The sequence below is a fragment of the Thamnophis sirtalis genome, unplaced genomic scaffold (genome assembly GCF_051295495.1).
Source record: "Thamnophis sirtalis isolate CommonGarterSnake01/CBP01778 unplaced genomic scaffold, rThaSir2_p1.2 scaffold_12, whole genome shotgun sequence".
Taxonomy (NCBI): domain Eukaryota; kingdom Metazoa; phylum Chordata; class Lepidosauria; order Squamata; family Natricidae; genus Thamnophis; species Thamnophis sirtalis.
In genome coordinates this window covers 48,709,726-48,725,979 of record NW_028261392.1, presented here as the reverse complement: position 1 = coordinate 48,725,979, position 16,254 = coordinate 48,709,726, and the positions used below count along the sequence as shown (strand labels likewise).

Genomic DNA, 16,254 nt, shown 5'->3' with positions numbered 1-16,254 from the left:
TTGTCCACTTTTTTGTTATATAGCAGGTAAGCATGCCAACCATATACCAGATCATGCCCCTCGATATTAAGCATTATAATCTGTTAAATTAATCCAATCACTAATTACAGATAAAACTACTGCGTCATAGTATAGTTTTAAATTGGGTAATTTCAAACCTCCCCTCTCACGCGCATCTTGCATTATTTTTAGTTTTACTCTCGGCTTCTTCCCTGCCCATACAAATTTATTAATAGCCTTCTGCCATTCTAACAGGTTCACATCTTTTTTAAGTATAGGTAGCATTTGGAAAAGAAATAAAAATTTAGGTAAAATATTCATTTTCACTGCTGCTATTCTTCCCAGCAAAGATAACTGTAACTTCTCCCATTTTTTCATCTCTGTCTGTATACTATGCCAAAGTGGTTCATAATTATACTTATATAACTTCCCATTTGAGGTTGAAATATAAACTCCTAAATATTTGACCTTTTTAACTATTTCACATCCTATCATTCCTATCATTCCATTTAGTTCTTCCTTCTGTTTAGTATTCATATTTGTAGCTAATATTTTTGTTTTCCCTAGATTTATTTTAAATCCTGACACTTCACCATATTGATTAATCATATTCATTAAGATCTTACTAGATTCCTGCGGTTGGGTTAATAATATAACCAGATCATCCGCAAAAGCACGTACTCTATATTCTTGCTGCCTAATATTAATTCCCTTTAAGCCCTCCAAGCCCCGTATTTTATTCAACAATATTTCCAAATTTATAATAAACAATAATGGGGACAAGGGACAACCCTGTCTTTACCTTTTTCAATTTGAAAAGAATCTGTTAAGCTTCCATTAACTATAATTTGAGCTGTTTGCTGTTGATATATTGCTTTGATTGATTATAAGAAATGTTATCCTATTTGCATTTTTTGCAGTGTTTTCAACAGGAATTGCCAGTTAACTCAATCAAAGGCTTTCTCAGTGTCCAGAAATATGAGCGCAGCAGGAATTTGGTTATTCTTTCCCAAATATTCTAGTGCATTAACAATTAATTTTACATTACTTCTCATTTGTCTCCCTTGAATAAAACCTGTTTGATCATTATGAATCAATTGTTGAATAACCAACATTAACCTATTTGCTAGTATTTTAGTAAAGATTTTATAATCTACATTAAGTAGTGATATAGGTCTGTAATTTTTTGGTTGAGTAATACCTTGGTCTTCTTTGGGTATCAGGAATATAAAAGCTGTCTTCCAAGATGGGGGTACCTTACCTTCCGTTTGAATCTTATTAAATAATTCCTTGAGAGGTTCTACCATTTCTAATTGTAAATTTTTATAGTAAGCCGCTGTCAAGCCATCTGTACCTGGTGCCTTCCCTGCCTTTAACTGCTTAATTACCTGTAGAATTTCCCCCGAGGTTATTGGTTGATTCAATCTTTCCCTCTGCTCTTCTTTAACTATGGATATTTTTGCTTTATCCAAGTATCTCTCTATATCTAGACCTTTTGCCACCCTTGTACAATGCTGTAAAGAATTCACGGAAGACCTTTTGAATCTCATCCTGTTGATACACTTCTTTCCCTCTGTAATGCAATTTGGCTACGTTATGAGATTTTTGTTTTTTCCTAATTGATATGCTAACCATCTACCAGATTTATTTGCATTGCAGAAAGTGTTATGTTTTGCATATAACAGACTAGTGGCTACCTGGTCTGAGATCAGCATATTAAATTGGTCTTTTAATAAGGTAATTGCTTCTTTAATCTTTATATCTCCTGGTTTTAAAGTTAACTCTTGCTCTTTCTTCCTAATTTCATCTTCCAGTTCTGTTCACTTTTCCCCTTGTTTACGTCTATGTAATCTATTTAGATTTATCAAAGCTCCTCTCATATACGCTTTACTTGCATCCCATACAATTTCCATAGATGTACCCTTATTCAGGACTGTTATAGCTCTATTATTCATCACCACGCAAGTCATAACAATTAGGATGACGATTGCAAGGATCATTCATTGAGGACAGACCAGTTACTGTTTTCTAAGATATGAACAGGTGCCCAAAATGACTATTTTATACTTGAATTATCGTATTTTTTGGAGTATAAGACGCACCAAGGTTTTGAAGAGGCAAATTAAAAAAAAAAAAAAGTAGGTAGGTAGATAGAGGGATAGACAGAGAGAAATAGAGAGAAATACAGTAGGTAGGTAAGGGGAGAGAGAGAAGGTAGGTTGGTAGGTAGAGGGATAGCGAGAGAGAAATATGTATATATAGAGAGAAATACAGTAGGTAGGAGTTTCTGTTGGCAATGTAATTCTCATCAATCAGTTAAAGAGCTTTCCAAAAGGGGGAAAAAAGTTTTTGCACTCTGCAAACCTCCCAAAAATGACCTGTTTTTCCCAAAAAAGGCATGAATACCTACGAGGGGCTTGCAGAGTGCTCCTGGAAGGGGGGGGGGGCAAAAATGAGCAAAAACTGGCCTGTTTTTCACAAAAACGGGCCCGTTTTTTGACAAACAAATTGTATGCATAGCCTTATGGAGGCTTATATAGTGCTGCTGAGGGCTGGGAGGGGGGCAAAAAACAGCCCATTTTTTGCTCATTTCTGCCCTCCCCAGCCCCCAGGAGCTCTCTGAAAGCCTCCATAAGGGTATGCACAGCCATTTTGGTGAAGGGGGCGGGGCTTTGGGAGGCAAAAATGCTGTATTCAGTGTATAAGACGCACCCAGATTTTCAGCCTCTTTTTTGAGGAAAAAAGGTGCATCTTATACTCCGAAAAATGCGGAATATATGAGATTCTAAAAGTCAGATCTCATAGACACTTGATTGTATAAACTATGATAACATTCTAAATATATTCTTACTTGTTTCATGCATGACTTTTAAACATTCCTAAGCACAGTAATATTCTCTGAAAAAATACCATTAATATTGTGATTGGCCTATGGGTGTCCCCGAATATTAGAATTTTGATTTAGAAGCTGGATGAATTATTTATGTCCGATTTCAGGTGAATTAAAAACCACCTAATGTATTGTGTTCGGATCAGAATTCATACTGAGCTGAATTACAGCCTTAAGTATGTTGTTAAATGCTTGGCTCTCAGATAAACTACAGTTATGTGAACTTTAAATATATTAGGATATCTATTAGAATTGGATGAAACACGATTAATACATCTTAATTCCACATACCAGTACTCTATACAAAAAACAGAAAAGACATTCTGTCAAATATTTGGGATCTTTACCTTTTGGCCAATGAAATACTATCTTTGAGATTGATTGAATGCTGTCATGAACTGGTGGCTTTAATTATAACTGTAATTTGCCTTTAAATTATGGAGAGGAATTTTCATTACAATCATCAAATAACCTTATTTTATATGTAGTTTATTTTACCTAGATTTTCTATTAAAAAAGGAATTTGAAAGTGCATATGCTTTTCTCAGAAACAATCTCATTAAAATGTAATCACAGTTTGACAACTACTGTTATTTATTTATTTAAAAGATTTATATGGGCATCCATTTTGCCCAACTCTGGGAAACTCACAACACCAAAACTAATAACCATAAAACAATAAAACAGTAAAATGATTGAATAAAAACCTAGTGCCTTAATCATCTCCTTAGGATACCCACAGCAACCTACAATTACCCCCATTCCATTCTTCCCATCCTATCCTGTCCCCTCCCCTCCCCTCCCACCCCATCCCATCATCTCAATAAAAAGTCAGTTCTTGATGTCCTTCTGAAAAGCTACAAGGGTTGGGACTTGCCGAATTGCTGGAGGGGAGGGTGCTCTATAAGGTAGGGAAAGCCACAGAAAAGGCATATTTCCAAGGTCTCATGAGATGACAGGATTTCAAGAATAGGGTCTGATCTAATGGGACAGGCAGTCACTTATACAACCAATGCCATATGGCGCTATAAAGGTGATTACCAGCACCTTGAATTGCATCTAGAAGGCAACTGGAAGCCAGTAAAGCTCAGACAATGGAAAGGTAACATGGGTGAACTATGAATATCCAATTCTATATATGCTGCTACATCCTGGATCAATTGTAACTTGAGAGTGATCTTAAAGAGCAGACACATGTAAAGTACATTGCAGTAATCCAAACAGGAAGCGACTAAGGCATGAATGACTGTATAGAAGACCTCTCAATACAGGAAAAGGTACAATTGGTGTACGACATTGATCAGTACAAAGCCCCCCCCCCACACCCTCCAGTCACAGTTGTTATCTGCAGGAGCCATGAGTCCAGGAAGATCACCAAATTGGGTACCAGCTCAATTGTGAAGAATGCAAGCCTGCCCAGTCAAAGATGACATGTCATCAGATCTGAAGGCCCAAAACCCAAAGCGACTCCATCTTCCCAGGATTGAGTTGTTCACCCCCATCACGACAGTTGCAACCTCCAGCCACTTGGACAACACTGCAACAGCACCATCTCTTGGCCAGGAGTAGAAATGTATGGTTGGGTATCATCAGCGAAGTGATAATACCATAACTCTTGCTGTTGGATAACCTACCCAGTGGTTTTGTATACATGTTAAAGAGGATAGGGGAGAAACCAGAACCTTGAGGCACCCTCCACACAAACACTTCAGGGGCTTAGAGCTTGATCTCTCCTTGTGCAGCAACACTGACTGGAACTAACCACAGAGAAAAAAGGAGAAACACCACAAAAAGGTACCAGTGCAGAAGGATGCCATGGTCTAGTATCAAATCTGTTGAGAGATCCAGGAAAGCAGGTCAACTGCACCACCCCAATTCCAATCTCTCCAAAGGTAATCAGCAAGCATAACAATGCTGACACTGCTGTATCTAATCTTAACCCAGACTGAAAAAGAGCCCAGATCGTTTTGTTCAGTGCTCTCTGAAGATGAATCCCAATCACCCTTTCAACAACTTTTTACAGAAGTAGTGAAGGCTTAACATTGCTGGATCTAAGCATGGCCTCTTGAGAAGAGGGTACATCACTGCCTCCTTCGGTGCAGATAGAAACACCCCTCCTATAAAAGGGCATTAGCTACTTTGGAGCCAGCCACATGCTACCTCCTTGGCTACCTTAACTAATCAGGAGAGGCATGGGTCCAGATGCCTAAGCTTACAACTACGAGGACCCTGTCCACTTCCTCAGAATCAACCAGCTCAAACTCTTCCCAGATAACAGGACTCAGACATGTCTCTCATTGAATGTTAATGTTATGATGTATTGTGTACATTGTATAACTATAATTTACAGCTATACTTTCCTATTTGTATTTTTTACACCAATGTTACCTATAGAATAATAGAATGGACAAAACTTTTCTCCTTCAATGGAAGGGATGCAAAAGCTTGTTCACTTTGAGGATTACAACTGATGTTTGAGTAGGATTGAAGCTATTAGTCATGCCACTTATTTTATAATCATTGAAAACTATAATTGAATGGTATCATGTAGAGAGTTAGGGGATTTACCAAAGATTTTCACAGATTTATATTGTACTGTATTTATGCTTTGCTATTTAATATACAAATAATGGGCTTGGCAAAATTGTAGCTTGGCAAAAAAGTTGGGGAATAAAGAAATAAAGAAAAAGTAAATATGCCCAGAATTATTTGTCTCTTTCCCCATTCTTGCAAGTTGACATATGCTTGACATCATCATGAAAATCATGTTCATGAAAAAGAAGCAATGTGGTTAAGTATGGAATGGATGTTTTATCCTTGCCTATTTTGTCATTGACCAATGACAAAATCTTGTATATTAAATATATAAAATAGGCAATAATCAAAGCATCCTTATTTAACCACCTTTCCCCCCTTATACAGACTAAGGTAAAAACATTAATTTCAGTTCATTAATTTATTGTGTGCTTCTGATTTAATTCTCATTTATGGAAAAAAATGCCCCCTTTTTGTATAAGTGATATATTTATTTCTCATCTCAAGGTATCTATGATTTATCACTTGTATAGTATGATTAATGATTGTAACTATGAGCTATGATAGTGCTATGAGATATGACCTATCATATCACTGAGATCTTATGCATTGGAGACAAATTTCTTGTGTGTCCAATCACATGGCCAATAAAGAATTATGATTTCCAATTTTCTAATTTCATAATTAAATTAGTCATTGGGAATCTTTGCAGTAAATGCTATAGAAAAATACTACATGGCAGAAGGATTTGCATCACAATTAAAAGTCCACATGCATTTTCTATGGAAATATTAATGAGACAGGTACTATTAACTAAGGTGGCCCTTTACCCATCCATCTTGTATTCCAAATCTGTCTCTAGAGAAGCTTTCCTGAACCTGTTGTGATTGCTACACTGGCAAATATTTCTAAATTTGCTACCATAGAAATTTGAAATCTTTGTAAAGTGGAGCTTTAAGTGTATGTACATTTGAATTATTGCATACATTTATAACTCCTTAATCCCTTTTGATTATATAGCAAAAGAACAAATATCAGACAGTAGAAGTGCAAAGCGGTATTCTCAGGATTCATCCCCCTATCCTGTCCCCATGTCTCCTAAGCTTCTAAGAACTGAAGCTCACCCATCTGAAGGTAACTGAATTTTAATTATCTTACTTACAGTAAGGATAAACAACCTTTTTCATTCTAGGGCCTGGGTGTTCTGCATCTTTCTTAAGTAGGGAATGTTTATATTAAAGCAAACTTCAATAAAATCTTTATAGTAGATATCACTTTACTAATAATCTGGTTGTGTTAAATTCTGTATAGCAGAAACCCTGCCAAAGGAAGAAACATCTAAAGAGCACAGCTTTGCTGAGAATTCAATGGATTCTGCGCTTAATTCAGTCACCCTGTCAAGTTCTAACAATCAGAATTCCAGTGAATATTGTACCTCAGGGAACACAGCCTATTTTAGGCATTCTCTTCCTTCAGTATCTGCTGCCTCAAACACAGCACCAAATCAACAGAAATTATCAAGTGTTACTGGGAACAAAAGTTATTGTGAAGTTGCCAGAAAGAGATTGCAACAGAGGATTGAAGGTATTCTCGAGCTTTTATAAAAGTTCATGCTTTGTTTGTGTGCACATCGATATGTATATTCATAAAACTGGCTCTAAAAGCACTTTCTTATTCTAAGTTTATAAAAGGAGCTAGAAAATTTAGCAGACATACTCAAACTAGAATCTTCACTTTGCTCTACTGACATCCTTATTTGGCAAATGCTGTGGGTAATTAGCATTTATGGAAGGAAGGAAGGAAGGAAGGAAGGAAGGAAGGAAGGAAGGAAGGAAGGAAGGAAGGAAGGAAATCACACAGATTATACTTTGTTTTATATCTGTTTTCTGCTTCTGGATTTCTCTTTGAGGTAATCCCTATGTCTTAATTAAATCACAACATAAATCAAACCATAATCTATTATTTTTGCCAAAATGAACAATTTTGCTTTGTTTTATAAATGCTATAATACATATTGTTCCTTGAAGGAAAATCCAATACAGAGGAGTTTTAAAAATAAACATGTATGATTAATTACTAACAGAAACAAGTTACTATCATGGCCTTTCTAACTAAGTATTCTCCAGATGTGCTAAAATAATTTACAGAATGTTCAACTGATATTCTTGGAAGTCGTCATAAATAGGAATTTGGGGAGCCAACATTTGGGAGCCACCAGATTGGAAAAGATGCCTTCCCATATTTATTTGTGTGTGTGGTTGTAAAATGTATAGGTCACCACTGCATTAACAGTAGCAAGATATTTTCAGATTAACCCCATAAAATGGGGAAATAATGGGGTGGGGGGTGTTCTATTCACCAATGACTATAAAAGCTATTTGAATATGTGCAGGTATCCTCAAAATGCCTTGGTTATTTCTCCAGCTTCTTCAGTTTCATTCTTTTGTGTGTTTAAGCTGCAAGTTCTAAAACAGGACCTGAACTCAGTGCACTAAAACAGGAATCTTCACATCTCTTCAGCAAAGACCCTTCAACATGGTCAGTTGATGAAGTAATGCGATTTGTAAAAGAAGCAGATCCCCAGGCATTAGCACCCCATGCCGAACTCTTCAGGAGACATGTAAGTAAAATACAATTTATTTTTAATAGTGCCTAGAATCACATGAAATTAAAAAATTGAAAAAAAATCCAGTGTATGTCTGAAATCTAATAGGCTTTTTTCCTCCAAGAGTATTAAAAGCAGAAAACCACAACTGTAGTTTGCACTAGAAAAGAGTTTTGTGTCAATGTAAGTTCTACTTGATACAGAATTATCCTTAAACATAAACTTAGTCCTGATGTCCCATGAATTCTTGCCGTGTTTGGGGGAAACTATTATTAATTACACAAAAATATACACAGAAAAAAAATTAGAACAGGAAAACATAATTTGATATGTGTGAAATGTTCTTCCTACTCTGTTGAAGAATTTGGTAGAATTAAAATGGATTCCAATTACCGTATTTTCACGACCATAAGGCGCACTGGATTATAAGCCGCAGTATCAGTTAACGTTAATTTTTAAAACTTTTTTCATATATAAAGCGCACCGGGTTATAAGCCGCACGTTTTTTTTTGCAACATTTCCCCCCCCCCCCCTGCCTGCATTCCGTTTCCTAGCCTGCCTGGCCACTCGTTCATTTCGTTTCCCCCCCTGCCTGCATTCCGTTTCCTAGCCTGCCTGGCCACTCGTTCATTTCGTTCCCCCCCCTGCCTGCATTCCGTTTCCTAGCCTGCCTGGCCACTCGTTCATTCCATTTCCCCCCCTGCCTGCATTCCGTTTCCTAGCCTGCCTGGCCACTCGTTCATTCCGTTTCCCCCCCTGCCTGCATTCCGTTTCCTAGCCTGCCTGGCCACTCGTTCATTCCGTTTCCCCCCCTGCCTGCATTCCGTTTCCTAGCCTGCCTGGCCACTCGTTCATTTCGTTTCCCCCCTCTGCCTGCATTCCGTTTCCTAGCCTGCCTGGCCGCTCGTTCATTTCGTTTCCCCCCCTGCCTGCATTCCGTTTCCTAGCCTGCCTGGCCACTCGTTCATTTCGTTTCCCCCCCTGCCTGCATTCCGTTTCCTAGCCTGCCTGGCCACTCGTTCATTCCGTTTCCTAGCCTGCCTGCCTATAAGATAATAAATGACAGTAAAAATATAAAGCATAATTATTCTTTTTCTTTGCCATTCTTATATTATTATTATTCCATTTGGAAGGTTATAAGGTATAGTTTAAAATGCTTTGAAATCCCCATTCCCTCCCCACTCCAGGGGAAGGATACTATGAAATCCACATTTCCTCCCCACTCCAGGGGAAGGATACTATGAAATCCCCATTCCCTCCCCACTCCAGGGGAAGGATACTATTAAATCCACATTTCCTCCCCACTCCAGGGATATGATACTGCAAAATCCCCAATTCCTCCCCATTCCAGGGGAAGGATACTATGAAATCCCCAAATCCTCCCCACTCCAGGGGAAGGATACTATGAAATCCACATTTCCTCCCCACTCCAGGGGAAGGATACTATGAAATGCCCATTCCCTCCCCACTCCAGGGGAAGGATACTATGAAATCCCCATTCCCTCCCCACTCCAGGGGAAGGATACTATGAAATCCACATTTCCTCCCCACTCCAGGGGTAGGATACTGCAAAATCCCCAATTCCTCCCCATTCCAGGGGAAGGATACTATGAAATCCCCAAATCCTCCCCACTCCAGGGGAAGGATACTATGAAATCCACATTTCCTCCCCACTCCAGGGGAAGGATACAATAAAATCCCCATTCCCTCCCCACTCCAGGGGAAGGATACTATGAAATCCCCATTCCCTCCCCACTCCAGGGGAAGGATACTATGAAATCCACATTTCCTCCCCACTCCAGGGGTAGGATACTGCAAAATCCCCAATTCCTCCCCATTCCAGGGGAAGGATACTATGAAATCCCCAAATCCTCCCCACTCCAGGGGAAGGATACTATGAAATCCCCATTCCCTCCCCACTCCAGGGGAAGGATACTATGAAATCCACATTTCCTCCCCACTCCAGGGGTAGGATACTGCATACGACGTGTGCGTGCTTCAAGTTTGAGCGTAAGTAAAATCGGGAGGGAGAGACCCAAGGGACGTGTGCGTGCTTCAAGTTTGAGCGTAAGTAAAATCGGGAGGGAGAGACCCAAGGGACGTGTGCGTGCTTCAAGTTTGAGCGTAAGTAAAATCGGGAGGGAGAGACCCAAGGGACGTGTGCGTGCCTGCTTGCGGTCATTCACTTGCAAGCTTCAAGTTTGAGCGTAAAATCGGGAGGGAGAGATTTTCGATCTTTTTCCATATATAAAGCGCACTGGGTTATAAGCCGCACTGCCGGTTTTTTTATCAAATTTTAGGATTTTCAGTGCGGCTTATAGTCGTGAAAATATGGTAGTTTACCTATTTGTTAGTTTCTGTTTTCTAAACTGACATCATGTGTGAGTAAGGTCATTGGGATAATGTTTTGGAGATAAATAATTTATTAGAACTTCTCTTGATCAGAGGCAGGATTGAAAAAAAGAAAACCAGATTGTCAAATTCCCCCATCAGAATCAGAAATCAGGTGTTCTTCATATTAGAAAGGTCAAAGAGGGATATGATGGATGTGGATTGGGAAGACCTGAGGGTCTGTAGATGTTTCATGCCACTAATATCTTGATCTTGAAAAAAGTGTTGAATGTTTATCTATCACCAACAAGGAGATGGATTCAGTGCTGTTCTGACAGCTAGTAAAATAAATTGTTTAAACAAAAATGAGAACTGAAAGAGCACAGATTCAAGCTTCTGCTGTCTCAAAGCAGGCAAATTTGCTTTTCATCTGGTATGTAACCTTTGCTGTTCCTACTTAAAAGTGTTGCAGCATTTATTTATTTAACTTGTATATCACCTGATTCTCAATGGACCTGGGCAACTGAACAACTCAAATAAAGAAATTTTAATTATATAGTTAAAAGATAAAAGGTGGTAACCTGAGAAACCAAATGGAATGACATGAGGGGTCTCACTCTCTCTCCCCAAAGCTTGGGTAAACTTTTTCTTTAGGTTACAAGATCTGGACAAAGTGCTAAAGCTCCATATTCTGCGTTAAGGAAATGGATGGTGTAATCATACCAGATCCAAAGCTGCTTTGCCTAGTTTGAGTCATAATACTGCAGCTCTCTTTATGTATAACTGAATCTGTAAATAAATTAGAAATTGAAATATACATATTATATAATTATTATTTGTAATTTTTATAATATAGAGTCTGAAGATTTGTCAGTGAAAATTTCCAAGATGTTCAGATTTGAATTTCTGTTTTTCTCTTGGAAAGGTGATAATGTAGGAGAGAGAGTTGTATTGTGTCAATCTAGAGTAATATTCTTGTTCTGAAACTAGTCATTAATTATTGTCATCTTGTTTCCTCACAGGAAATTGATGGGAAGGCTCTTCTGTTACTGAGGAGTGATATGATAATGAAGTATATGGGTCTGAAACTGGGCCCAGCATTAAAACTATGCTATCATATAGAAAGACTTAAGCAAGGAAAGTTCTAGGCAGCGAATGCACAGTGATAGTGTTGCATTTTAAATAGACAACCAGTCAGGTTCCAAAAGAAAACAATAGGGCTGAAACTTTGCCTGATCGAATGGATCAAAAAAATCTCACTCAGCTCACAAAGAAATTTCCATCATATTGTTTCTACTAGTCTAATCAGAAAGAAATATCGTAAATCAACATTGTTTTACAGATACTTCTTAAATATGGGAGTTAATGTTAAAAAATTTGCATTGTATTTAATAACTTTTTAAAATATGCAGGGAGGAAGTAGTGCTAAGAGTATTTATGTGAGAAGCTGCAAAATACATATTCACCTCTTCAGCTTCAGCTGATGTATTTTCATTCAGAACCAAAACAGCTGAATTCCAAAGGATTTTTATGTTGTTGTTTTTTTTAAAAAATCAAATGTGGAGGGGGCTTTTTGTTGAAAAAATGGCTGAATTTCTATGCTGGAGTAAGGGAAGTATTATTTTTAATTGATTATTTCTTTAATTAATATCACATACATATCGTGTGAAGTAAATTTCCCTTAAAAATAGCCATATACTTGTATTATAAGTTTATATTGTGTGCAAAAAACAAATAGCCTCTTTATTTTTAAGAATTTACATTATGAAAATGCATTTTTACAACATGTTGACAATTTAAGCAGAAAATTTCTTTTTTAAGAAGGAACTTCTTAAGGCTGATTTGAACAGACAACTCCCAAGTGAGCAAATAACTTTCAGTTTGCTTACAAAGATATAACAAACATTGTATTGAAACATTCCATCTAGCATAAACATATGTTCATGCACTTGTATATTTATGTGTGTGGGTTCATGCGTGTGTGTGTGCGTGTGTATAAATATATATTTTGTACATAGTGTTCAAGTTTTTTTAAAGTCTGTTTTAAAGGTATTTTTGCACTGTGGCAGATGATAAACTTCAGTTAGTGGTTCATTTTAAATCATAAACAAAATATGCATTATACATTTTATCCCTAGTTTATGGGTGTCGATATATCATCAAGTTGTGTCCTAAGACCAATCACATTTGTTCCAGTAGAACATAGGGTTGAGATTCCCTGGTGGGGACCTGATGAAGTATGGATGATAATTGCCTAAACAGATTTCCTTTTGCATTCTAAAATATGATTTTATGCCACCAGGAAGGAACACAATGAAACCCACCATCTTGTGTAGGATCCAGAAGGATTTCAGCATGTCTAGAGTTTCTAATTAAATGCAAAACGTTACCTTTTGTCACCTTTCACTGCATGTGAATGGTGTTTGCTGGATGTATGTGTCCTCATTCTTTTCTTTAATGCCTGTCTGGTTTGTTTCTTATTTCATGGAGGGAGATGGAGAGAAGGGGAAGGGAGAAGAAGACATAATTGATGGACAGATTCATACAGGGCAACTTGGGGCACTATGCAATATTCCTGAATTCTCATCTTGCGCTGAGCCATTTGATTCTGGGAAAATATCTGGAAAAGAATGGGATGATGGGGGAGAGGTGATGTTGAATGTCTTTTTTTACTTTGCCTCTCTAACGTCTTTCAGATATAAAAAAGTCAATGACTTCTTTTAACAAAGAAATTAAATTACAATTGGATGTATAATTCATCCAGATCTTGGTGTTGTATCTGTAATTTACAAAAAGTGCTGATAATAAAATACTTTGCCATCACTGCCAATATAATATCAGGGACAATTTATGTACTTTTGTTGAATAGAGGATCAGGCGTTTTTGTCCAAGTGTTGCTGGAAAAGATATAGTCCTGAAAGGAATGTAGTTTTTATATTTCTTACTGCCTTTTTATATAGAAAAAACTTCTAGTTAAAATACACATTTGTTGTTTAAAAATACTTTGTTTATTGTGTATTAGTGTATTTATTAATAATACACTAATTATTCAGGTTTAGCTAAAATGGCAAAATTGCAAATCGTTTTTGAAGCAATATATTCCTTTAAATGACTGAAGCTGAATTTAAATGAAATCACTTTGGTGATGTCCTATTTTCTGATGAACTTCTGGCATTCATATTATATCAGCAAACTTTGCTTGTCATAAGAGAGTATAACAGCTCCAATATATAACTTTCTTTAACCGTTTCAGTTATATATGCTCAGGTATTTAAAAATAAGCTGCAATGGCTGTGATATCTTTTATTATCTTTTGATGCCTATTTCTTTCAGATGAAGTTACATAAATACACCTATTTATCTTATTGTGAAACATGATTGCTTGTATTTGGCATATAATTGTGTTTGTGATTTTTAAGGGTAAGATATATTATGCTAATGAACGTTCCACTGGTACCATGGGATTTTATTTTCGTTCTTCATCTTGCATCTATATGCTTCATAAATTTGTTCTAGAACAGGGGTGTCAAACTCATGTCGTCACGGCATCGACACATGACATATTGTGACTTTTTCCCCCTTTGCTAAACCGGGCATAGACATGGCCAGCACATGAAGCATCCGGCCCATGGGCCGCAAGTTTGACAGCCCTGTTCTAGAGAGTTGATACTAAATAAGATATTTAGTATAAGTTATTTCAGACACTGTTAAAAGGTATTTTAAAATTGTATTAAAATACTAATCTTGCAAGAATCTAGTTGTTTTCTGTACTGGATTGCAGACAAAATGTCACAAATGTCATTCAAGGAATTTAAATGTTAAAAGTGGATATAAAACAAACACAATGTTTTATCCCATGAGGTTTCTCTTATTTATTTTACTAATATGTCTTTGAATAGTACAAAAAATGTATACTACATGTATACAAACCTTTATATGAAACAAAAATGCCATTGAAATTTTAACTTTGCATATGACATGATATAAATTAAGTTAGGTATATTTTTCATTATTTTCAACTGGATGTTCTTATCTAAAGAGAAAATAAAAGTTGCTTGATGTTTATTTGTCAATTATTTTTATTATGTAATGTCTTAAATCTGTAACTGACTAACCTCAATACCATGTTTGGTAGTTGCTAATACGCCAATTAAAATATACTTTGATTAATATAATATACATGGTTTGAAAGGATCTAATATTTACAGAAATAATCTGAGTAAAATTCTAAACACTGATGTTAATATACTGTAGATTATCACTTTTCTTCAAAAATAGAATCATCTAGGCTGGATGTGGATTCTTGAAATAGAAAGATTTTACTGATGGTGGTAATGGTTATCAAATTAAATAACTCAAGTGCTTAAAAAAATTCTGAATGCTCTTCCGCTCTTTTTGCGGAATCCACAGAATTTAGAAGAATCCACAGAAGAGGCAAGAAAAACACCTAGAGGACAGTCTATTTGTCAATTGCTTATTCCAGAATTAAAAATAAAGATCTTCTAAAGACCCCACACAAGTTTAGTATGGTGATATACTTTTCATGAAGTATCTGAATTTTTAACATGCGTATAGGGTTCAGATGATGCAGTGTGATGGTGAAGGTATTGATTGGGACCAGGGAGGTTTAGTCACTGTTTAATCAGGATTATTGTGACAAACATTAGAGGAGAGAATGCTGTTCATACTGCTTAGAGACCTGAAAGGAAGGCAAAATATAAATTAAATAAATCGGAACATTCTAACTGTCATTTTAGCACACATGAAATGACAGATAGAGAAGGTAGGTCAAGTGCAAATTATTTGCATACAGAAAGTCCTAAATTCAGACATAATGCTTTCAGGAGTTTCTTCCAAGCACTATAAATAGCACTAAACCTGTAAGTCAACAGTTTGTCGTCTGCCCACAGAATGCTTGTCCCAAAACAAAGGCATTTGATCCCCCAGAATTTGCTATATTTTGCATGCCCTACAGTACAGAATGGAATGCCAAACAGCTATCTCAATAAATCAGTGCACAAAACAATGCAATGTTTTTGCTGAAGCAGTCTTAATGATCTTTACTACTCTTAAGCCTAAAACTAGATTGCCTTCTGAGAATAAGAACAATTACAGCAATCGGAAATGATGTTAAAACAGTAAGACTTAGGCCCCTTGCAAATGTGGATAGTGCTTTTCAGTGGATAGCAGTAGTTTTTCTAAATTCCCCTGTTGTGCTGATGAACCATGTAATTAGCAAATATGTAATCAGTTGGTAAAAAAATAATAATATCTAAATAGTATATGCTGCCTCATTGTAGGAACATACTGCATTAGATGTAATGAAGACAATAGTTCAGCTAGCAGAATTCTTTTGCAAATGAAGGCAAATATACGTGTCCCAGGATAATTTTGTAGGATGCAAAACCTCTGGTCCCATTGATCAACTCAGATTGGATTCTGCAGAATTCTTTAGCCACAAACCAATGAAAAGATAAAAGAAAAACAGCTTATTGGACTATTGGTATAATACTAGGGGCAATAAGTGGGTACAGTGATGGGGATTTGGGAAAATGATTTGAACAATTAGAATGTTCAAGGATTTTGGATTGCTAGGCACAGAATGAAGATGTTCTTTAGGTGTCTCATTAGATGTCAATACTAGATAAACTGCTGTATGTTCCAAATGTTAGAAACAATGAGTGTTATAATTAAAACCATTACTAATTTTTCAGATTATAACATCATAAAAAAATGCTCAATTGGTTTTTGAAAGGTTCTTTATAAGAGAGATTCTATTGCCCAGATGTAAAATGTCCATATAGTTCTGTGCAATTTTTATCTTCCTCAGTTATGTTTACATCTTAGATTTATCATAGGAATTCTAGTTACTGAGCCATTTATCCCATACCAA

The 16,254-nt window shown here is 36.6% G+C and overlaps 1 protein-coding gene across 3 annotated transcripts in view; it reads left to right on the top strand.

Annotated features, from left to right (window-relative positions):
* Positions 1 to 14,741, top strand: part of SCML2 (Scm polycomb group protein like 2) — a 65,481-nt gene extending 50,740 nt beyond the window's left edge. For all 3 annotated transcript variants that reach the window (XM_087726343.1, XM_087726344.1, XM_087726342.1), the window contains exons 11-14: positions 6,446 to 6,559; positions 6,737 to 7,009; positions 7,882 to 8,045; positions 11,384 to 14,741. In XM_087726343.1, coding sequence (XP_087582469.1) covers positions 6,446 to 6,559; positions 6,737 to 7,009; positions 7,882 to 8,045; positions 11,384 to 11,509 — 677 coding nt within the window. In that variant the 3' untranslated portion in view covers positions 11,510 to 14,741. The remainder of the gene's footprint in view (positions 1 to 6,445; positions 6,560 to 6,736; positions 7,010 to 7,881; positions 8,046 to 11,383) is intronic.
* The last annotated feature ends 1,513 nt before the right edge of the window (positions 14,742 to 16,254 follow it).